The sequence below is a fragment of the Hydra vulgaris genome, chromosome 03 (genome assembly GCF_038396675.1).
Source record: "Hydra vulgaris chromosome 03, alternate assembly HydraT2T_AEP".
Taxonomy (NCBI): domain Eukaryota; kingdom Metazoa; phylum Cnidaria; class Hydrozoa; order Anthoathecata; family Hydridae; genus Hydra; species Hydra vulgaris.
Genome location: NC_088922.1, coordinates 29,977,195 through 30,002,500, shown reverse-complemented (window position 1 = coordinate 30,002,500; position 25,306 = coordinate 29,977,195). Strand labels below are relative to the sequence as shown.

General features: G+C 28.5%; 2 protein-coding genes across 3 annotated transcripts in view; one reads left to right on the top strand and one right to left on the bottom strand.

Moving 5' to 3' along the window:
* The window catches only part of LOC101235455 (uncharacterized protein KIAA0825 homolog), a 114,214-nt gene that overhangs the window by 48,178 nt on the left and 40,730 nt on the right, over positions 1 to 25,306 (top strand). For both annotated transcript variants that reach the window (XM_065792906.1, XM_065792907.1), the window contains exons 10-12: positions 6,434 to 6,509; positions 18,397 to 18,448; positions 21,272 to 21,455. In XM_065792906.1, the coding sequence (XP_065648978.1) occupies positions 6,434 to 6,509; positions 18,397 to 18,448; positions 21,272 to 21,455 (312 nt within the window). The remainder of the gene's footprint in view (positions 1 to 6,433; positions 6,510 to 18,396; positions 18,449 to 21,271; positions 21,456 to 25,306) is intronic.
* LOC136077705 (uncharacterized) lies at positions 1,907 to 2,876 on the bottom strand. The gene is made up of 2 exons (XM_065791922.1): positions 2,033 to 2,876; positions 1,907 to 1,935 (listed from the first exon to the last, which is right to left on the bottom strand). The coding sequence occupies exon 1, from the start codon at positions 2,846 to 2,848 to the stop codon at positions 2,135 to 2,137; it is 714 nt and encodes a 237-aa protein (XP_065647994.1). The 5' UTR covers positions 2,849 to 2,876; the 3' UTR covers positions 1,907 to 1,935; positions 2,033 to 2,134.

Here is a 25,306-nt window from a genome sequence, read left to right as displayed (position 1 = left end):
GAAAAGATGAAGAATATAGAGCAAGATAATGATTAACAGATGACTTAAAAGATTGCAAATTATATGAATCAGGAAAGCAAGATGAGGGAAGCAAATTTCCAAAGAATTTATATTCGAGGAAAACTAGACAAATAAGAGTTTTTGGGACACTTAGGAACAGTCACAGAAAAAGGATGAGACTTAATTGAATGACGAGTAACATGCAGGGTTGGCAAAAAAACCCAACCCAAAAAAACCCAAAGATATTTGGGTTTTTTTTTAAATATCTTTTTTTACAACAGATTCTTAGCTTTTATAAACCCTATATTGTAAATAATATTGGATTTATTATTATGAAATATATATATATTATACTTTTTAGTTTAAACTCCTTACAGAATAATCCATAATATGATTAATCATTTGTATAGCTGGTTGGGGTTATACAGAAAAAATTATTCGGGAAATTAGTTTAACGCCTAAAAAGAAAAAGAAAAATCAATGAAGATTACAAACTATATTTCATTAAGTTTCAAATGCTTAACAAAATGATTGGCCATTGTTGTTTACCAATCAAATTCTTCGCCTCTCAAATGTCTGTATATCCGAACAAGCTTTTCAGCTCTATCGCTCCCTAACCTATTTCTTAACTTGCTCCACACAATACCAAAAGTAGAAAACACTCTTTCTATGGAGCCAGTGCTTGCAGAACAACTATGAAGAGATTGAAAAAATTTTGCAAACCCTTCTGGCAGTGCTAAAGATTTTTGATGCAGCCTTTGCTTCAAATCTATTATACCTCACCATCTTTCACTTGAAATTGTAGAAATAAAGTTATCGTTGAACATGTGCGGTGGAAAGGTAGTTGTGACTTTTAGCCTGAAATCATAGTATCCAGTCACGTATTCATTGTGGCTGGATACTATGATTTGTTTTGATTTTGTGTCAAAATTTTCCTAAAATTAAAGAATATTGTTTTCCTGCTTTATATATTAAAAATGAGAAATGTAAATATATGGATATTATGTCATAAATTGTGTCTGTAGTCTAGAATCAACTAATGTCTTATGTAAGTTATATAAGTTAAAACAATGTAGTTTTAAGTTTGTTTTTTCAATTTTTGGGTTAGATTTGGTTGCCATACGTTGGTATTTAATATCAGTCAAATTTGCCAAAAAATGAAAAGGTTCTATTGCTTCATCAAATTTTAACTTAATTTCCATATAATATGGCTTCAGGTCTTCATCCTTCAGGAGAGATAACCAAATTTCACATGCATCTGACAATGATTTTGAGTCACTTTGTAGCTATAAATATAACTTCTTTTTTTAAATATCTTTGCAAATATTTAACAGTATATTGAAGCCATAGTTTAAAATATTTTAATTAATAACAATTATGCTTTACATATCTACCTTATCTAAAGCTTATCTCACATTTCTCCAGTTGAATTAGAAGGTTTTTAACATCTCTGCAAATTCCAGCATTATCTATAATTTTCTTGATATTATGTTTAATATCACCTTCATGCATATAATATCAAGGTAGTGGTTATAATTTTTAATATAAGTTTTTAAACAGTCTACTTGAGAGTTCCATTGTGTATCATTAGGAAGTTGCAGCATAACTCCATTCCTATCATCCAAAAGCCATCCCTGAAATTAAGAACTAGTTTAATTAGTTGATATATTAACATAATTCACTGAATAAAAAAGTACAAAAAAATTAAACTGTAAAATTAATATAATATATTATAAACAATATTTACTCACACGTGGTTGGTGATGATTTCGGAAGTATTTGTTAACTTCAATTAAATGTGCCAGAAAATTTGGTGTCACATGCTTCTCAACTAAATTTAAGTAATGAGCTGAGCATCCATATGTAAGTAACAATGGATATTCCTCTTTAAGAACTTCTTTCATCTTTTTCATTATCTGTACAAATGGCAAATACCTGTTGGAAGTAGAGAAATATTCTTATATTTTTAGTTAATTTAAATTAAAGTAAATACTATGTACATAAATACTATATACAGTATTATTATACTTACATCTTGCTCATAAACCTTCTTGATGTGTTTTATTGCTTGAATGGCTAATTGAGTACAATATTCTGAAGTTTTTTTTTCACTTCGTGAATCTATAGCGGAGATTTAATATGGGGTCTTTCCATTATGTACACTGTGAGCAATAATTGGATCATTTCTGACACTGCTCCAACCATCTTGTATCAATGTAATAGTACTCCTATTATTTGCAAATTCACTTTTCATAGATACAACTACCTCATCGTTCACTTTATCCAGTAACTCTCCTGAAAGTTTCTTCCGGTTCGGAGGATCATAGCCAGGGCTCAAAAAATTAACACAATTTTTAAATTCTCTATTTTCTACAGCATTAAATGGAATATTGCATGCAAAAAAAAATTTGGCAACTTGCAAGTCAAAAACATCCTTCTGGTCTGAGCTTGTTCTTGAAATGTAGTTTTCTATTAACTTTTGTTTTTTATATGGGGTTGATGTTGAACCAGAGTAGCTACTCCCAAAGACACCAGAAGTACTTGATGCTTCAAAAGATTCTGAAGTAACTGGGCTAACAGAATTACACAACAAGTTTACAGATGTCTGAGATGATACTTGGACATCATTTAAAGTAAATTTCTTATTTCGTTCTGCAACATCAGCAGATGGGTTGTTTTTTTTACATTTTTTTAAATGAATTCTGATTCTTTCTATTTTTTGGCTATTAATAATTTCATTGCAATAATTGCACTGGCACTGCAGTATTACTTTTCCAGAAACAGTTTTTGATAACTTAGTCATGTCATTCCATTCAGCTGCAAGCTTTCTTTCAGATCTAGGAGCCATAATATATGTTCTTATTAAAAAATGTTTTTTTTTTCTGAAATAAATTCTATTATAATTAAAATATAAATAAATAATATCAACTAGTTAATAAATCAGGAAATTCTGTAACACTTTGCAGTTTTATAAGTCATAACATAACAACATATTCTCCTAGACTAGTCCAGGAACTCCCAAAACATGTTAGAGACTTAATGTACTTTGGCAATAAAAATAAGAACATATAGGGTAAATGAACTATAAATTTAGAAATTTAACTTTCCGTCCTGGAAATTTTTATTTTGTAATAACGGTCAATTTTGAAAAAAACCAAAAAAACCCATTTGGTTTCATTTTTTAAAAAACCCAGGGTTTTTTCCAACCCTGGTAACACAAGAATGAATTTTAGTTGATGGCACAAGAGACGCTAGCTCTTTAGAGCAGTGCCCATTATAGTGTTTGTAGAAAAGAGAAAGAGAAGCAACATTACAACCTCCAACCATTATGTGATGATGGTTGGAGGTTAGCTGCAAGAGCAGGTCCATCTATATTAGCAATGCGTTTTTTGCTCCTTGTCTAAAAAAGAAAGGGCATCATTGAAAGATCCACCCCAGATATGGCAACAATATTCCATACAAGGACGGATTTAAGATTTAAAGAGATAAAGAATAAAATTGGGAGTAAGAAAGTGGCGAGCACGATAAAGAGTCGCAACCTTAGCAGATGCTAATTTTGCAATGATTTGATATATGGTTTCCAATAAAGATCGAAAGTAAGAGTTAATCCTAAAAGATGAAGGGTAGATGACTCATCGAGTACATTACCGTTCATAAATATAGGATGTCTATATTATTGCGACAACGATTACCTGAAAAAAATTAGGTTCTATCTGAATTAAATTTCACCACTGTGAGTCCCATGCTGCAGCAGTAGTGAGATCATTTTCAAGTTTAAATGGAGGGGCCTCCAAGCAATCAGAAAGTGTTGGCTTCTTATCAAGACAAGAATAAATGGTAGTATCATCAGCGAACAATGCCACCTTAGATGTGAGAATATCTAGATGATAATGTAATTTAAAAGAGTATAGGACCAAGGATAGTACCTTGAGGAACCCCTGAAGTTACAGGATAAGAAAAAGAGTGCTGTCCATTGAGAATAATTTTTATACTACAATTAGAAGGGAAAGATTCAATAATCTTAAAAATTAAAGTTACCTGATACACTGTAGAAAGAAAGCTTATGGAGAAGACCTGCATGCCAAACTTTATTAAAAGTTTCAGAAATGTTGAGAGCGATAACCTTAACCTCTTTACATCTATATAATGCAGGATAAAACCTATCAGTTATTACTGTTAGGAAATCAGCTGTAGAATGAAAAGATTGAAATCTGTATTGATGATCAGAAAGTAAGTTATTAGATTCAAGATGAGAGAAGTGTGTGTTAATACAAGATTCAAAAACCTTGTTTATGATGGGAAGAAAACTAATGAAACTGTAGTTAGATGATTCAGATCTCTCTCCAGAGTTTTTGTAAATAGGGATAGCAGATACGAATGTCAAGATCAAGAATGATCAACCTGTTTGTCGGCTATATCAGGTAGAACACAACTAGTGGAATCAAGAGATATTGATGAAAGGTTTTTAGCAAACAATTCAGTTTTGTCTTTAGGTGAGGCGACAAAATCTGAACCAAACAAGAGAGGTGGAATAACAGATTTGCCCTTATTATTGATACTGTTAAAGATTCTCCAGAAGTCACAAGAGCCTAATTTTTGAAATGAAGTATGAGATTTCATGACCTAAGAATAGTGGGTTTTGGTGTTAGACAAAACATTTTCACAATGGTTTCTAGCAATAGTAAACTATTTTCTGGAGAATTGTTTTGTTAGTAATGGAAGTAACGGTTTTGATTGGAAATTGCAGCAGCACAATGTGAGGAAAACCATGGAGAAGAGTGAGGCTTGACTTGGATTCGTCGATTGGGAATAAAAGACTCCATGCCAGCCTGGATCCACAAAGTTATGTAAGAAGTACATTTGTCAGCAGGAAGACAAAATATTTCTACCTTAAGGACCATTGCATAGGAAATTACGGAAAGAGTTCAAGTCAGCTTTTTACAAGGTAGTTGTAAAAGGTACGATGATATTCTGATGATGAAGAATATTGTTTATTGTTAATTATATTTACTTTAGTTCTAGTTATATACATAATATTTTTCTGTTTTATATTTCAGTGGTAATATCTCTTATTATTTTATTATTTATCATTAGATTATTCATTTAAGAATTTTTATTTTTTGATTATTATTATATTTCATCATTATTATATATTCTCATGCATTAATTTATTGTGAATTGATATTATTTTAATTTTATCTATTGTTTATTATTTTATCGTTATTTTTAATTAATAGTATAAATCTATACTTTTTATGTACAAATTCTTTAATATATAATATAATCAACTATTTTGTTTACTATTACTAAATACTGTTGCTATTTGTTCATTTACTGTTTATTATTTAATTGTTTTATCTTTTTATTTTCTATATTTTCTATTCTATAAATGGTTTTACATCTAAATCATACAAATTTTTAACTTAAATTGTTTGAATTAATTGGTTGCTCAAAATTCCTCCCATGTTTAAAAACAGCATGGTTCATATGGTTAGCGAATGATGTTGTATTTAGGGATTGCGGGTTACAGTATACGGTATAATAACTTTTTGGTAAACTTTACTGTCTATTTGATATACTAAAAGTTAGTATTTCATTTAGTATACTTTTGTTTATGAATTATTTTTGGACTGACTTGATAATTTATTAATTATATTATCTTAATGAATTAAATTACTATACCATATTTATTGTATGATTTATCAAGAATGAAGCATTTTTATTTTTGATTTAATTTTTTGATATAGTAAGATAACAATCCATAATCAATTGGTTGCTGATTTTTTGATGTAGTAAGATAACAATCCATAATCAATTGGTTGCTGATTTTGATCAAAGACTTTAACTTTTTTGTTTATCTAATGAGAATGTGTAACCAATAGTAACTAATAGTATAATAATATTATAAAACACACAAACAAAAGCAAAAAAATAATAAACAAATTTATGTTTTATGTAAACTGTAAAAAAAAATTTTGTTTAAGGTTTTACTTTACTGTATACAATACAGTAAACTGTATACTAAATTTTTAGTATACCGTATACTAGCGATCCCTAAATGTAGCTGAAGTGGCATAAACTTTAGATTAAAGATCTTCAACAACAAGTGACTGTTCTTCAAAACAGTATCTGTAGTACAGCAGATTAATAATAAAATATTTGGATTGCTTGGTTTTGTAGAATCTTTTAAGACTAGGTTGAACTCCCATTCTTTGGATGTGGATGCTCTAGATTTGTAGTTAGATATAGGAATCCATCTTAAGTCCTTGAGAATGCGAGTTGTGTCAATTGGTGGTTCAATGGAAGCATTCTTTAAAAAAATATCAAGTAAAATATCAGAAAAAAATATAAGTAATGTTTAACAACATTATTACATATAATGTTTAACAACATTATATTACATATAACTTGAACGTTTTTTTGTTTGTTTTAGTTCAGATGAGAAAATGCTTGTAATTTTGGAAATTTTAACAAACAAGCCATGTTTTAATAAAAGACTTCTTTTAAAGGTTAGTTTCAATCCATTATTTGACTATTATCTGCATATTATATAAATATATATATATATATATATATATATATATATATATATATATATATATATATATATATATATATATATATTTACATATTTAAAAAATATACATAACAAATAAATTTAAAGATAATCGGTTTAATAATATCATTAAGGTAGCTATGACAGAAAGAGATTTTTATGCTAAATAAATTCTAAACAATTCAAGAGGACCTGAACTGTTAAAAAAAACGAGTGAAAATAAAATTGACACTTCTACTAGATACAACAAACCTTGTTTTCTTGTAAATTTTTCCATGGCGAATTTAACAAACATCATTCAAATATTTAACTCAAGTTTGACCATTAGTATTTTCAAAATAATGATAAATTAAAACATTAAAATAAAATTTTTTTAAAAATAATAACACTAAAAAAAAATAAGTCTAATTGATACAACTTTATAGAATTTTTTAGTGTAGAAAACTTATTAATATTGCAGATACCCAAGTGTGTATTGGTATTAATAAAGAATAAAATATTAAAAACCATATGCCATATGCATATATATTTAAAAGCCATGTATATTTAAAAAGATAATATAAAAAATAAAATATTTGATTAAAAGGATTTCTACATTCATAGGAATTGTATGAAGTAATTAGAAAGATTTTTATTGATTAGGATCTTATCTTATCTTAGGAGTACCAGAGCCAGCCTTCTTGAAGTATTGAGCATTTCTAAGTTCCGATCTATGTTCTTACCTGACCAGAATCCCATACTTACAATTAAGTTTTCTATTAATAATTTTTTTCTAATAATAATAATAAAACAGAAATATTTCAACTCCTTATTGTTGAAGCAACTGTACTGCAACTAATTTTCAGCTTGTTTTTGAGTTAGTTGGGTTAGGTTTTTTAAAATTATTTTGGTTTCTTGCCTAATGCAACAAAATCAAAAACAAACTGAAAATTAGTACAAAAAAAATTATTTTTGCTGTACAATGACTTATAACATCTCAGATTTAAAATGGTCTAACAGTTAGGAGTTGAAATATTTCTGTTTGATTATTATTATTTGAAAAATTTATTAATAGAATAAATTGTTATGTACTTTGTCAAAATGATGTTTAATGATTAAATTTATATATTATGTGTATTAGAGATAATAATTTTCTAAATTTTGAAAATATTTGTTGTAATAAAAATTAGTTACCTATCATTGCCAGAATTAAGACACCTTTATTTACATGTTTATGTATCTTCTAATATTATATATTGTACTTAAGTTTGTACTTTTTTTTCTTTACAATTTGACCACGGCTGTTTTAATGTTTTAATTTAAATGCTATTTAAAAAATCATGATTTTACGCAAAGGCTTCATATCAATTAAAAATTAATTATAATAATCGTTCAAAATAAACGTATTTTGTTTAAATTAAATGTTATATTAAAAATTTATTTAGTAGGCATGAATTTTCGTAATAAATTTAAACATTTGAAATTATTTTTCAAGGTCTTTCTAAAAATCTTTTAAAAGATTATTTTTTTAGATTATCTAATAAAATCAATTTTAGATTAAAATGTCTGATTAAAAAGATTTGTTTCTTTGGTTTGCTCAGACACAAGGAAAATACATTTGTAATTAATCATTTCAAAAAAGGTGTTATATTATCACTTATTTACCAATATATTAACCAATGTGAAAATGGTCTGTGATTGGGTAAATTAGCAAAAATTGTTATACTACAAATTTAATAAAGGGATTAGTGTCAACGTTATATGTAAATGCTAAAAATCATCCAGGAATTCTCAAAGAAAATTAAAGATGCAATATCTCTAATTATATATAATATCTCACAAGGTTGTATCACTAATAACTTGTCTAAATTAAACTTACAAACAACTTTCTCAAACAATGACATTTTAGGAAATGATGAATTTTATACTGATGACATACATGATATACCAATGATGTTAGATAAGTCAAAAATAAGACAAAAAATTTACTTTAAAAGGTTTAGTATGGATGGCCATTCCACCTAAATTCACTGACATTTCTGAATAATTGATCAAGAAATCATGTGGATTATGATAAAATGTTGGAATTATGTCAATGATTGTATGTAATCATTCGGATGTCAAATAATCATCATCGGATGTCAGATAATTATTTGGATGACAAATACGTACTTTAGCCAAATTTAGCTAACCCTCACAGCGTAAAAAGAATGATAAATTAGCTTCAAACAAAGAACATATGTTTTGTCTTAAAAGATGCCAATCCTCCAAATTGTCTAAAATTTAAGCCAATTGAAGTTTTTTGAGCAATATTGTCTCGCTTGTAAGAAAGTGCATGGAGGCTATGTCTGTATTACAATTTGAAGGAAAGGTAAGAAAGTAAATCAAAGAACATGATTTGAATGTCCAGGAGATGCTTCAAAGCGTGAAAAGGAAGGTGTGACAAGTTGAGAACCAGGACCTTATTCAATTTTATAATTTGATGTTTGTGTATAGTTTATTGTATATATTTTATAAAAATAAAAATCCTTTGGTCGCTTATTCTATAACCAGTGATTTTTAAATGAATTTAAAGTATTCCTAATATTTTAAAGCCATACGTTATGTATGCAGCCCTCGGAATTAGGAAAAAAAAGGTTGGCAATAATTTGCTGACCTTATTCTATGTGAGGTCGAAATCTTGTTGGCAAAAAAATGTAAAACAAAGGTTTGAGCATAAAACAAAGAAATGGGTTCAGTAATTTTTTGCCGATCTCAAGCATTTATAGATCGGTAGTTAGGTTAGCATTGCCAAATGCCGATCCTAATTCAAAGTCATTTAATAGTTAGCTCTAATTCATTTACATTTTATAATTATGATAAAGATATTAACTGATACATTAACTGAGGATTGGGTAGATATCATCTAATTATTAACTGATACATTAACTGAGGATTGGGTAGATATCATCTAATTATTAACTGATACATTAACTGAGGATTGGGTAGATATCATCTAATTATTAACTGATACATTAATTGAGGATTGGGTAGATATCATCTAATTATTAACTGATACATTAACTGAGGATTGGGTAGATACCATCTAATTATTAACTGATACATTAACTGAGGATTGGGTAGATATCATCTAATTATGAAAGACTTTTATTATGGCAAAAAAAATTTGATTTTTCTGAAAAACTGTTTGAAAAGCTAAATTTTTTTTATCAATGTTTTTTATAAAATGATGATTATTTTTGATGTTTTATATAATTTCTTATTTTTGAGACCCATCATGATATACTTTTGAAGAACTATTTTTTTGATAATTATAGGGATCCGTCTAATGTTTAAGGGTCTTGAATCTAAAAATATTTTTTTTCAATAATTTTTTAATTCTAATATTATTTTATTATATAGAACACATATTGAGAGTAAGAGTAGACATTGAAAAAAAAAGGTTGTTTTAAAGACCACCCTAATATATATATTTCATAAAGACTCAACAGAAAACTTATTATTGCTCTGTTCTTCTAAGAACATTAAGTACTCTATTTTCTAGAGTGCATTTAAAATTATTCATATATATATATATATATATATATATATATATATATATATATATATATATATATATATATATATATATATATATATATATATATATATATATATATATATATATATATATATATATATATGTATGTATGTATGTATGTATGTATATATATAGTTCTATAGATTGTTGCATTTAGGAGTACGGAAGGAAAAAAATGTTTCTTATGCCAACAAATACGTCAGTTTTAATTACTTTTAACTTTCGTCCAACATTTGCATGTTGTCAGAAAGTTAAAGCCATTAATTTAATTACAAATTAATTGTTTTTTTAAAAACCCGCAAAAACGCAAATTTAATTGACCAGAATGTTTTTAAAAACATTCTGAATGTTTTTAAAAAATTCTGAATGTTTTTAAAACATTCCTAATGTTTTTAATAATATAAACAATGTTGTTTTTTTTAGTTTTTTTAATAAAATGTTTTATTTTTAGTTTTTTTACTGTAAATCATGCACAGAGTGTTGCTACATCGACTATCTTATAGCCTGACTCGCAACAAAGTGCTGCTACACCGACTGACAAATAGCCTGACTCGCGACAGAGTGTTGCTACATTGACTATCTTATAGCCTGACTCACAAGGGAGTGCTGCTACATCGACTGAGGGTTTGGTTGGGGCAGGCAGTCTACCAAGTAACAAAAAAAAATTCGGTCTTGCATTTTAATTTTTACTTTTTGTCAACAAAACTTTCTGACAACCAGTTAGGAGTTTTATCATTTGTCAATTATCATTTTCTTGTAGCAGCAGGCTATAAAATAGACGATGTAGCAGCACTCCTTTGTAGCAGCAAGCTATAAGATAGTCGATTTAGTAACACTTTTCGCACAGGTTTTACAGTAAAAAAGCAACACTCCTCGCATGTTTTACCTATTTTTCAGTCAATGTAGCAACACTCCTTGCATGTTTAAAAAGTATTATAAAACAATAAAAAAACAAAAAGAAAAAGCACTATTGATTATAAAAACTTTCTAGTCTTTTCTTATTGCGGTTTTTTGAAAAATGATAAAACTTAATGTACTTTCGCATTATTTTAATTGTTTTAACTTTTAAACAGCATTAAAATGTCGCTTAATTGTTGATGTTGCTTAAATGTTAAAAAAAAGAGGAACATATTTTAAAACATAGTAGTCGAAAATCTTTTTTGACTACTGCGTTTTGAAATATATTCCTTATAAACTAGTTATATAATGTTCTGTAATATATGCTTTTTATAATAATTACACTGCCCAACAGTGATTTTGTATCGGAACCAAAATTAATTATTTCTTATGCATTTCCATCTGCTGAATTCGAAAATGACATTAAAAATGACATATTAGCTCTAGTTTAAGAAATAAAAGCAAAAATTTTCTCTCAAGGCAAGGGTTGAATTAAGTGATCGCGAAATGAAAAATCCGGAAAAATATCTGGTCTTCAAAATTTTAGTTTATGCGAAATCGTGTACTTTGTTAAATTTGTTAGCGAAAAAGTTATAAAGTATAAAATAACAAACTTATGACTACAAAAGTAATAACACTCTAGTAACTTCATTATAAAAGTAATAACACTATACAAGTGTAATACTTTTACAACGCACTTATAACTTTTACAATTCATTCTTAGTTCAAACAACATAAATAATTCCGAATTTTAATTGAAGTAGAAAAGCATCTAGAAAAATAGAGTGGATATTTAAATAATATTTATAACGTATTAAAGAACTTAAACAACTTCATAAAAACGCACTTTATAAAAAGTTTAGCATTACGAAAAAAGCTTCTAATGGTCCGTAAAAGCGCATGATTAATTTAAAAATCAACCAAAAAAAACTTTTTATTGGTTTATTTTTAAATTAGCGCGCGTTTTTTCGAACTGTTCGTAACGTTTTATAATGCTAAATCCTTTTATAAAGTTGTTTAAGTGTATTGTAGAAGTTCATGAAGTTTTTAATAATATTTAATTATCCACTTCATTTTTTCAGATGTTTTTTACTTTGATTAAAGTTTGGAATTTCTAATGTTGTTTGAACAATGAATGAACTTTAAAAGTTATAAGTGCTTTATAAAAATAATAATACTATTATAGTTTTATTACTTATATAATGCAGTTAGTGACTGGAGTGTTATTGCATTTGTAATTGTAAGTTTATTGTTTTGTTTTGTTTTGTTCTTTATAACTTTTTCGCTAACAATAGTTTGTTCTTTAAAAACAAAGTAAACGGCTTGCATAAACTAAAATTTTAAAGACCAGATATTTTTCCAGATTTTGTAAATCGCGATCGCTTATTCAACCATTGCAAGGGTAGAAATTTTCATTTTTTTTTATAAAAAATTTTTGTTTTTGACTATCCAAAATGTTTTGTTCATGTTTAAAACTTGTGATACTAGTTATGTGTGTTTGCTAAAGTTTCTGGTCTAATCTATTCTTAGTTTTTATTTTTTTATTTACTAGTGTAAAATTTTACAAATCATTCAGATAATTTACCAGTTCCTACTCCACCACAAAGTTGTGAGTTAGAAGCAGAAAATGAAGTAGAAATAGAAGAAAACAAGCCTTCCACATCAAATGATCCTGATTTTGTGTTAACAGATGTTGTGCCACACAGATTGAGTCAAGCAGAATTAAGTGATCTTGTTCGAGATCTGGACTTGTCACAGGAAAAGGCAGAACTTCTAGGGTCAAGACTAAAGCAGTAGAATCTTCTCCAACTTGATGTCAAGGTTTCACCTTACAGAAAACGGCAGCAGAATCTGCTTTCTTTTTTTGAGAAAAAAAATAATCTTGTTTGCATTGATGTTTTTGGATTAATGCATTAATTTGAACTATGATCCAATTGAATGGAGATTATTCATAGACTCATCTAAACTAAGCTTGAAAGTTGTATTACAGCACCATGGAAACCGTCTTCCTTCTGTTCCTATTGGCCATGCAGTTCATAAGAAAGAGACTTATATAAACATGAAAGTTCTCTTCAACTCAATTAATTACAATAAACACAAATGGAAAATTTGTGGTGATCTAAAAGTCATTGCCATACTTTTAGGAATGCAATTAGGGTATACTAAATACTGCTGCTTTTTGTGTATGTGGGACAGTAGAGACAGAAGTTCACATTATATAAAAGAAGACTGGTCTGCAAGAAATCTCAACACAGAAGAAAAAAATGTTATTGCTGAACCACTTGTGGATCCAAAAGATGTTCTTCTTCCACCATTACATATTAAGTTGGGTTTGATGAAAAATTTCGTCAAAGGTATGAACAAAGAAGGACATACTTTTAGGTATTTAAGAAATAAGTTTCCAAAAATAAGTGATGCAAAAGTTGACAAAGGTATTTTTGTTGGGCCATAAATACGTCATCTTATGAAGGATTCTGCATTTGACGAAGTTTTGAAGGGGTCCGAAAAGGAAACTTGGGAAGCTCTTAAGGGAGTGATTAGTGGATTTTTAGGCAACAAATGAGATTATAACTACATTCAATTGGTAGCAGTACTTCTGCAAAAATATCATCACCTTGGATGTAACATGTCCCTCAAGATTCATTTCCTCCACTCACATCTAGACTTCTCCCCCCCCCCCCCCTGCAATTGTGGAGCTGTTTGTAATGAACATGGGGAAAGGTTTCACCAAGTTATTTGTGTAATGGAAAAAAGATATCAGGGTCGTTGAAATGAGGCCATGCTTGCAGATTACTGTTGGTTTGTGTGTAGGGATGCTCCAGAACTAGTTTACAAAAAGAAAGCAAAAAGATCACGATTTTGTGACGATACCCCATAGGCATCTTTAACCCTATTAACTTGATGATTTCTTTATTTAAAACTATTAGAATATATCTGTAATAAAAAAAAAACCAAATGTACTTTAAATGTTATTAGAATATGTAAATTATATGTCATATTGCTCTGTTGCAAATTACGTGAAATAAAAATTTATTGCTATTGTATATCTCAGAAACTAGAGCTAATAAAAAATTTTCGTTGTCATATTCTTTTTTCTCAGCCCGAAATTAGTATAATTTGAATAAAATTGCTTGAGATACAAAAAAAATAAATTTTTTTGTTGCCCAGTGTTATAAAATGACTTGGATACATGCAGATACACTACTGAAATTAAAAAAAAAAAAGGTTATATAAACTTAACATATTTCACTATATTTTTAGGTCCAAGTTATTAAATCTGTTAAATGTTATGTTATAGTATAATATTCATTAGATATACCTTTTACAGTCTTTATTTCATCAAACGCGTATAATATTAATTACAAGTACAAATTATAGTTTAGATATGTTGTGATATTTTTATATATAACTTATACAAGTAGACGGGCCCCAAAAACCACATGATTTTTTCTTTTGCTGTATCTTTTGTACAAAACAAATAATTTAACTTTATTTTGCTTTTTTATATGCTTTTATATGGTAAAAGTTCTTCCCAGGGGTTAAGAAGTATTTTGGTATTTTTTGTTTGCTTTTTTTTTTCAGTAAAGTTTCGCTACATTTTAGTAGGGGACCTCAAAAACCGTATGGCTTAAATTTTTATATAAATAATAACTTTTATAAAATTAGTTGCAACTTTCCAATTTTTGGAATAGCTTGTTGTATTAAAATCCCCTTCATATGGTAGTTTGATTGCAAACTTATATTTTATGAAAGTACCTAAAGCGCTACAAAAACCACAAGCTTGGGACCCCAAAAACCACATTAATTATTTTATTTGTAACAAAAATGTAAGTGGTATTACAAAAATTCATGATTTAGTAGATTTGTAGTAGTTGTAACTATCTTTTTAATGATAATGAATTTATATAGAGCTTTTATTTTATGCTCCTGCTTAGAGGATAGTTTTAGTTCAGTTTGCAGTATGTGAATTTGCGATATTATTTTATTTGTGAGCAAATAAATAAACATGAGTAACAGCAACAAAAACTTCAAAACTCGCTTGCAAATGAAGTCACTAAATCCAAGTTCTAATGCTAAAGCACTAATTAAAAGAAAAGCTATATTAGAAAAAAAAAAACAACTTTAAGCTGCTGCTAAAGAAAATAATGTAAGACGACATGCTGGAATTAAAACAAGACAATATCCACTTATTAAAGATCGTGAAATAATAAACCGTAGACTTGATTGGAAAATAGTCAATGGTCTTGAAAGACAGTACTGTGCAATTCTCTTGGAGGAAGAAGAGATGTCAATTGTTTCATATATAAAGAATAAAAATCAAGCAATGCAAGGCATAAACAAAGCAGAACTGACAAAACTTGTCCTTGATGTTCTGAAAGTTAGACAATACACAAATAAAAGATTGAAAGGTGGCAGAAAATTCATAGCATTATTTGCAAATGCAAAAAATGCTTTGACAAAAAACAAGTATTTATGTTTCTTATATATATTTTTAAAAGGTAGTAATAGTCAACATGTTAAGATATAAAGAGATTGCTTGTAGTTCCAGGAGTTGAAGCTTTGTAAGAGAAGCTTTTTTAGTTAATTTTTTATTTTTGTTTTAAACACAGGTTAGGTAAATCGTTTTGGATGCGCCTTAAAGCTAAGAATCCAAGCTTAACACTCAAGCGTCAAGGAAATGTGTCAATAAATAGAGCTCTCAATTGCACGAGGGAAATGGCATGTTTCCACCTTGGTATGAGTAAGCATCGAGTTTTTTATTATATTTCATAGTATACACTAGCTTAATTTAAATTTTAACTCAGAGCTACACCTTTTTACTAGTTTATGTATTGCTACTGTACATTCATGAAAAATAGTTCTACCAAAACTGAGTTACTAATAGATTTCATTGGTTGCCTTTAGACGCTCTTGCAGAAAAATTGATTGAGACAGGCATTATGACTGAAGCAGCACAAAAGGGGACAAGAGTTTGGTCTGGAAATATTGATACATGCAGAATATTTAATTATGATGAAACACCACAGTTCATCAATTTTGGTGTTGATGGTATTCATGCTGGTCTTGTTTTTGCTGCAAAAGGGGAAACATGTTGTAAAATGATCAGAGAGAACCGTGAATGCGTCACCATACATCCTCTAGTATCATTTTCAGGTAGTTATTGCCTTATCACTTTTTTGATAAATATTTATAATATGGATTGAACAGATGATATGTATTATCTTTCTTTGTAATTGTAGGAGACCTTTGTGTCTGTCAAGTACTCTTATGGAATAACTAATCAAATGGCTCCAAAGGAAGCTGTGGTAAATATTCTGCATTTTCTGATAACAACTTGCAACCATGGTGTATCTGATCACAAATCATTATTAGATATGTACAAAGAGTTTGATGAATATCTTACTGAATAAAAAGTGGCACGACCAGTAGTTTTGCTTTCTGATGGGCATTGTTCACGCTTTAATTTTGATGTCTTAAAGTTTTTACAATCAAAAAACATACGTATGTTCTTAACTCCACCAGATACCACTGGTGTGACACAGCTTTTAGACCAACTCAACAAAAACCTTCATCATGAGTATCATGGTATGAAAGAAAACATTTTTACTGATTTCAATTCACTAAATAAAGAAGCTTTTATGATGATTTTAGGACGTTTTTGGAACAACTTGGCCCCAAGACAATCTATAATCAAAGCTGCAAGACGTGTAGGAGTAACTTCCACATCATTAAACATCAATGACATGCAACAGGACAAGTTTGCACGAGCTGCTTTATGTATTGATTTTCCAAAAAGTGTTACACCCAGTACAACAACTCCTGAAAGATATACTATTAAATCTCCTGATAAAAGAAAAAATTCAGCTCAGTATTGGAAAGAAAAGTTTGAGCATTCTCAAGAGCTTATTCTAGAGCTGAGCAAAAAAAGCATTCAACTTGAAGAAATTCCTGGCTTACTGATAGTACAGAAAGTTAAGCCAAAAGTTTCCAAACTTACTACAAGGGTTACGCAGGTTCACGGATCAATGAAAGGAAAAAATGTGTTGGACTTAGTGAAGGTAATTCAAGATAAAAATCAAGAAATAAAAGATAAGGAAGAAAAAAGATGGAACAAAGAAAAACAAAAAGAAGCATTTTTACGGTGTAAAAATGAATGCAACTGTGGAGAAGGTGTGTGCCAAGCCATAAAGCTACAACAATGCTCTTCTTGCCACAATGTACAAAAATCTGTCTGTGGAAAGTTAACTTGTAAAGTGGATGGAAAAAAACCAACAATGTTTTTAGCTGCTGCAGTAACCAACAACTCATTCAAACAAAAGGTTATTGAGCATGAAAGTGATGAAGATACTAGAAGTTAGAAGGATACACCAAGAAAGTGACCTTACAGTGATAAGGAGATAATTCCATTATTCTTATTCAATTAGTTGATCAACTTATTAATGAGTCAATAGTTTCAAAGATGTATAAAAACACTTTTAAATTGTCTTAAAGACTAATAGAGCAACATTTCAATTTTTCAACATTTCAATTTTTCAACATTTCAATTTTTTTTATACAAATAACTAGTTAAAAAGTCATTTTATTTTATTGTTAATAGAAAAATAAATGTTAATAGAAAAATAAATGTTAATAGAAAAAAGCAAAACTTTATTTTAATATTGAGTTTTTGATCCATGTATATATATTTTTTAGTAAGGGACCCCAAAGACCACACAGAAACACTACTTTGGTTAAGATAAAATATTTTAGCAACTGTCTTTTTCATTTATTTTCTTTTGGTTTTTTTTGTAGAAGTATGACTTAAATCTTTACAAAAAACACTATTTTGCAAACTTAAATGAAAATTTCAAGTTTTTATGGACCATAATGTCAAAATCTTATAAAATTGAAAAAAATTTTATTTTATTGTTTTTAGTATAATTTTCAAAAATTTATGCTAATTTGGTTATTTTTAACAGTTTCTTTTCAAAAAACTATCTTGTCAAATAAAAAAATCTATTTTGCTGCTTGATAAGGCTTTATCTATGAGTTACAGGTGCTAATGTGAGCATGTGGCTTTTGGGGTCCATGAGTTTTTTGGGCCCCTCTACCTGTAGTCAACATATTTATGATATTTATATATGGATGACTCAGCGCCAAACCAGCCTATACAATGAATAAGTTGAAATGAGATAATTAGGCGCAAAGTTTCAAAGTTTTTAACAGAAGCTACTAAACCAAAAAAATTAAAAGTAATTGCAGTTCAGTGCACTTGAAAATTTTAAATATAGTATATTGGTGATTGTAAAGAAACACAATATAAATGATTTTTTAATATAAACTAATTGTTGTGATATTTATACATATAACAAATACTTTATATTTAGTTATATTTTATTTTTAGCTTCTCATGTGGAATAATGTGGAATTACCAATATCAATATGTCATTACTCAAGTAAAATTGTTTTATTTATAGATTAAAGAAGTTTTTATATATTTTTTGACAATTAGTTAAACAACATTAGTTTTTGCCTTAAAGTACTTTATCATACCTGCTTTTAAAAAAATATGCAAAAATAGTAATTATTGTTGCATATAACTTTTTTTATTTTATTTTAAAATAATAAAATACAAATGTATTTGTTAATCCATGCATAATAAATACAAATGTATTTGTAAATGCATGCATAATAAATACAAATTCAAGTTTTATTTTATTATTTCAGCTGCATGCATTTACAAATACATCATTACGATGTGTTGTTTGTTTTAATTTCCTGTGGTTCCTGTGAAATTTATCAAACTTGATTTTTTTTATTTATTTTAAATTTAAAACAATTTTCAGTATTTTTTTCTTGAAAAAATTTTACTTCAGTTATAACAAAATGAAACAACTTGATGTAATAACTTGATGTAGCAACTTGATGTAACAACTTCATATAATAACTTGATGTAACAACTTGATGTAATAATTTGATGTAACAACTTGATGTAACAACTTGATGTGACAACGTGCATTTTGATATAATAATTTGATTTTATCAAGTTTTAGTAGTAATAGTTGTTTTTTTTTATTTAATTACACCAAACATTTATTTAATTCATTTTGTATTAAAACAAAAATTTATTAGCTTTATTTATGTTTCCATTCAATTATTCATTAGCTGTATTTATAGCAAAAAATGTTTTTATAGTCTTAAAAAATATTCATATCAATTATTTATTAGCTTAAAACTCATTAAAATCTAATAAAATAGTTTCAACACATAAAATGCAATAATATATTAACCTTCAGAATATAAGCAGAGAACTTACCTGAGTTTTTATTAGCTTCATTTTGGACTAAAAAAAACTAAGATACAAAAAGATATACAAAATATTTAAAAATTTATAACCATGTTGTCATAAAAAAAAATTACTATAACCTACTAATTTGTTTTTTTAAAATTTTCTCAAGAAATATTCTTTAACTATTATTAGCATTATGTGTTATTAAAAAATAACAATTTTTTTTTCTTACTTATTAACAGAAACAAACAATTGAATATTATATATAATATAATTTTTATTTGTGTGTTTATTTTGTTTTTTTATTTTTTATTCTGATATTACTGATTATGTAAGAGAATGGGAGTTGAAGGTAGTTAAAGCCACAAATTTGCTGATGTAAATATTAAATGATTTTTAATCTCAATGGTGCTAAAAGAAACTTCTCTGAGGAATTATTTACTAAAATAACAACTAAAAAAAACTTAGTAATAAGTTTTTAGACCTCCTTTTTCTCCTTATATAAAAGTTGATACATGACAAGTTAAATTGCTTATATAGTAGTTGATATATGTAATTTAAATTCAGCTTAAATTCATGAGAGTATAGTGAATTTATAAAAGTTTATAAGTAGTCATGGAATGTAGAATATGCTATCATGACATGTAGTATATGCTTTTTTCAAAAGTTTCACTGCCTTAGTAATACATACTCACACTAATAATAGTATTATTATTGGTGGGGGTAAGTATATACCCCCACCAATAATAATACTATTTGGTGGGGGTTTGTATATACCCCCACCAACTTCTCAAGCTGTGTAAGCTAGCAAAGAAACTAAAAGATCAGCTTTTTTAAAATGCAAATAACAACTTTATTAAAATCTTTTGTTAAATTCAACCATAAATATAATGTAAATATTTTTATTATATAAGTGATAGATAGATATAACTGTGAACAGATAGCTGATTCAAAAATATATATTGTATGTTATTGAACTATTTTAAAACAAAGAAAATTAATGGTGGCATGTTATTGTTTTTTAAATACGTACCATTTTATCATAAAATGTTATGATAAACTGGTATTGGTTATTATGAAATCATTTGAGAATACAACAATTTAAAGGTGTCAAAACATTTAGCAGATTTCTAAACTAAGTAATTAAGATTTATACCCAACAACTTAATCATATTATTTAGTTATTAGGTATAAAGCATAACAAGGATCATTAATAGTAATAAAGTAGCCTGTGGTCACACTGGAGGTAGAAAGAAAACATTAATAAAGTTGCTTTTATCAAATTTGAGTTCAAAATTAAACAAAGTTTAAAGAGAAAATTAAAAAAACAACAACCCAGAATTTAACCATTTTAGCAAACAAAAAAATCTGTATTTTATTAACTCTATAAGAGTTGATAAAATAAATAAAAAATAGAAATAATTAATTTTAAAACTTAATTAGAACTAGTTAGAAATTTTTTAGTAAGTTGAAAACATAAAGTAAAAAAAGTAAAAAAAAAAAAACTTCAAAAAACAAGTCAACAGTATCAATCACAAAATATTAAAAAACAAGTTTTTATCTATGTATAAGCAGTATAACCTATAAAACAAACAATATATAAGTAGTATTAATTATAAAACAAGTGGTCCAAAAAAAAAGAAGATAAAAAAAAAAAAAACTCTTGCAATTTTGTCAGAACAAAAAGAGTTATAAAATTGTGGTAAAAATTAAAATCAGCTTATTGAGCTGACAAAACTTTTATACTTAATTTATACCTGATTAACTTAATTTATACCTGATTAACTTAATTTATACCTGATTATGAAAACTTTTAATTTTATTACTGCTTTAAGGAATAACAAAGTAATGCTATAAAAATGCTATAAATACCTTTATAATGCTTAGACTATTTATAAGAACCTTATAAGTCCATTTTAGTTATGCTAATACTTTTTACTCTTAAAAGTATGTTTTGTTTACATAATTAAAAGTTTGCTTTTATATAAAGGTTACCTATTAAATGCTACAATTGCAGAAAGCACCACTCAGAACATAAATTGTATGTTTGTAACTGAGAAGATTGTGAAATTTCAATCAATAAAGAAGAAACAGATAGCACATTGTTTTTATGATATTTTTTTAAGCTATTCTCACACATCATTCATTTGTTTTATGGCAAGCATGATAAAAGAGTAGGTTGTTTTTTTTTAATATCTATACATTTTTTATTTTTTTTAAATTAAGGGATAGTTAATCTGTAAATATAAATAGATTTAACAATACATTTAACAAGTATAAATAAATATCACATTTAACACGTTTAACAAGTATAAATAAATATCACATTTAATAGATATAAACAAATACCACATTTAGTGTTCACAGTGTTAAATATCACATTAAACAAGTATAAAAATTATGTTTGCTAAATAATGTTTTTTGTTTTTTTCAATATTTTTAGCATTGTTATTTTTAGCATTAATTGAACTTAAATTTTGAGTTTTTGGTATACCAGCAGTTTATAGGGCTATTTTGTTAGACCCATGATCCCAAACACTTATATTGCTTAGTATTAGTTAAATACTACAAACCAGCTTCACCTGTTAACTCTACTGTTTTTATATCATCTAATAATGAGTTTTATATGATAGACTCTTCCCTCCACCCTACCACAGAATTGTATTTATAAAATATAAATAATAATGAGTTTTATATGCTCACTACCCCTCCCCAAACATGTATTATATTTAGAATATTTGAATGCCTATTTACCACTCTTAACAATCACACTAAGGGCACGGGTGAAGACCATTGCAACTACTTGTACAAAAAGACAATCAAAAAATGAAGCCACCTGGGAGCTACTAAAGACAAGCAGATTTTAATGACACCGCTGTTAATCTATAAACACTGTTAATATGAAACATCATCCATTTGAATATTTAATACAAACATGATTTTTTAATACTTACACTTGTTAGGTCAGGTTTTAGATCAGGATCATTACAATTATTCTGCTACTGGTATCATGTAACCTAGTATTAAACGCCCCATGCCCTCACTTTTTTTAGGCGAAGACTAGGAAAAACAAACTCCGACTTAAAAATATCTCTGCCTTGGGGCTCTTGGTTGAGTAAAGGCTAGAGATGGTGTCTCAATAAAAATACTCATTTTGGACAAATGTCCAATCTTGTTTTGATCAAAGACTCAAAGACCTACAGATGCTATTTTCCAGCACTTGTGTGCTGGAAAATAGCATCTGTTTTAAAAACCCTGGAGAACATTCTGATCTCTGCAACTATTGTCCAATCAGTCTTCTATCTGTTATTAGCAAGGTCTTTTAGTCTTTGATCAACAAATTTTTAACATCCCATTTTGAGTCAAATAACTTAATGTCAGACAATCTATACGGTTTTTGATCCTCTCGATAAATGGCTGACTTGCTAACTGCTGTGACTGAAAGTTTTTACAGCACATTAGATGGAGGTGGCAAAGCTAGGGCTATTGCTCATGGTTTTCAGGTCAGGTTATCCTGCTACTGGTAACATGTAACCCAGTACAACCTGCTTTATGTCCTTCTGTCTTGTAGGATTACTTTTTTTAGGCAAAGCTAACTCCAACTTAAAATACCCACTGCGTTGGAGCTCTTAGTTGAGTAAAGGTTAGAGTGTCTTGATAAAAATACTCATCTTGGGCACATGCTAAATGCATCTTAAGACTTAAGGGTTAAACAAATTCTATCTGTTGACTAGCCTCGCACCCCTTTTCATCTATCAGGCTGGCATAGATGCATTTATAATAGATTGTTTCCAGTTTAGGATGTTGAATACTGGATGTTCTTGACTTAATGCATGGGTTTTGCTTGTGTCTCTGTTTTTATGATTAGTCAACTCATTCTATTATCTTCTAATGAGCTTTCAGGTCTAAAACTCAGTTTAATGGTTCTGAGGCCAGCTAGTAGTCAGATTTCCCGAACTCTGTGGTAGCTCTCAGAGAGGCTGAATCCATCAACAGTTTTAAAATATCAGAGTACTAACAGTGCTATGGATGTACTAATAGTTGCTCATGGATGTACAGAATAATAACAGTTGCTCATGGATGGTGTCCCTGTTCGTACTTTTGGTGTGCATTGTTGAAGCCACATTTGGAACCCTTTGTTAAGGCTTAAGGTTTATTAATAGTAATGAGGCAGCATATAAAATTGCGTACTGAGTACAATCTGTGCTTTGAGTCAAGTTCTTTAACAATTTTAAAACTAAAGGACCAAAAACTATAAACCACAAAAAACCATCATCATCACCAAGTTCTTTAAATCTATCATTGACTATTCATGGTCTTTGAAGTAACCTTTTTTCTGTTGAGTCTTATCTCTTGCAAAGTTCACCAAACCTACTAAATCTTTGTTAGACTAATTTGTGTTCAGCTGTCTCTTAGTGATCTTAATGTTGATGGTTATCTTCCTTTAACTTGTAAAGACTCCAATAGTCACATGGTTGGCCTGGGCACTTACATTTCCAGGAATACACTCATTTGTTGGGAAATTAGGTTTGAATACACAGACTATTCTTTTATGTGCTTTTGTTTAGCACCACTTCATTTTATTGCCCCTCTCTTTTTGTTCTATATTGCTCTCCTTCATTTAAAGACTGCACTCTTTTTGGTGTTATTTCTGAGCAAATTGACTTAGCCTTTTCTCTTGCTTGAGTCTGGAGTCAGTGACTCTGCAGACATTAAGGCCCACAACTTTTGCCTTTCTCAATCTCTAACATAAATAGTCATCTTTCCAACTCGCTTTCCAGACAACTCGAATTATTTACCTTCTCTTCTCAACTTATGTCTTGTTTTTATTCCTAGTCAGTGCTCAGTTTCTCCACATTCACCCTTAGGTGCTTCTGATCATGGTTTGATCTCTTCAAAACTATTATTTCATTCTTCTTCATCATCAGGATCCTTCTATCATCGTACCTCTTACAACTACCTTAACGCTGACTGGGATTCTTTTACTGATTTTCTTTGTGATGGCCCTTGCTAGATGTCTTTCTTCTTCCTGCTGACAAATGTGCTTCTTACATAACTTGGATTCAAACTGGCATGGACTCTTTTATTTCTTCTTGACGATTCCAAATCAAGCCTGACTCTTCTCCATGGTTTTCCTCACATTGTGCTGCTGCAATTTCCAATCGAAACTGTTACTTCCATATCTATCAGCAAAATAGTTCTCCAGAAAACAGGTTTTTGAGTCTTAAAACAAACACTTAATCTCTCATCTTGAATCTACTAACTTACTTTCTAATCATCAATATGGATTAGGATCTTCTCATTTTTCAGCTGATTTGCTAACAGTAATAACTGATAGGTTTTATTGTTCATTAGATAGACATGGAAAACTTAAGGCTATTGCTCTCAATATTTCTAAAGCCTTTGATATTGTTTGGTATGCTGGTCTTCTCTATAAACTTTCTTCTTACGGTTTACAGTTAAAATCTGCAAAATTATTGAATCCTTCCTTTCTAATTGTAGTATAAAAGTTGTCCTCAATGGTCAGCACTCTTCTTCATACCCTGTAACTTCAGGGGTTCCGCAAGTTTCTATCCTTGGCCTATACTTCTGTTTAATTTATATTAACGATCTTACAGAAATTCTTATGTCTAAAGTGCCATTGTTCGCTGATGATACTACTATTTAATCTTATCTTGATAAGAAGCCAACATCCTCTTATTGCTTGGAGGGGGCATTTGAGCTTGAAAAGGATCTTACTTTTGCTGCAGCATGGGGCTCTCAGCGGCTGGTGAAATTTAACTCAGATAAAACTCAATTTTTTCAGCTAATCATTATCCCAATACTCTAGATCTTCCTATATTTATGAACGGTAATGTAGTCAATGAGTCATCTACCCTTCATCTTCTAGGATTAACTCTTACTTCTGATCTTTCTTTGAAACCTTATATCAAATCAATTGCAAAATTAGTATCTGGTAAGGTCACGACTCTTTATGGTGATTGCCACTTCCTTACTTTGGATTCTATTCTTTATCTCTTTAAAT

Bases quoted from the DNA above. Each gene is read 5' to 3' on its own strand.
- LOC136077705 (XM_065791922.1), bottom strand. From the start codon at position 2,848: ATGGCTCCTAGATCTGAAAGAAAGCTTGCAGCTGAATGGAATGACATG.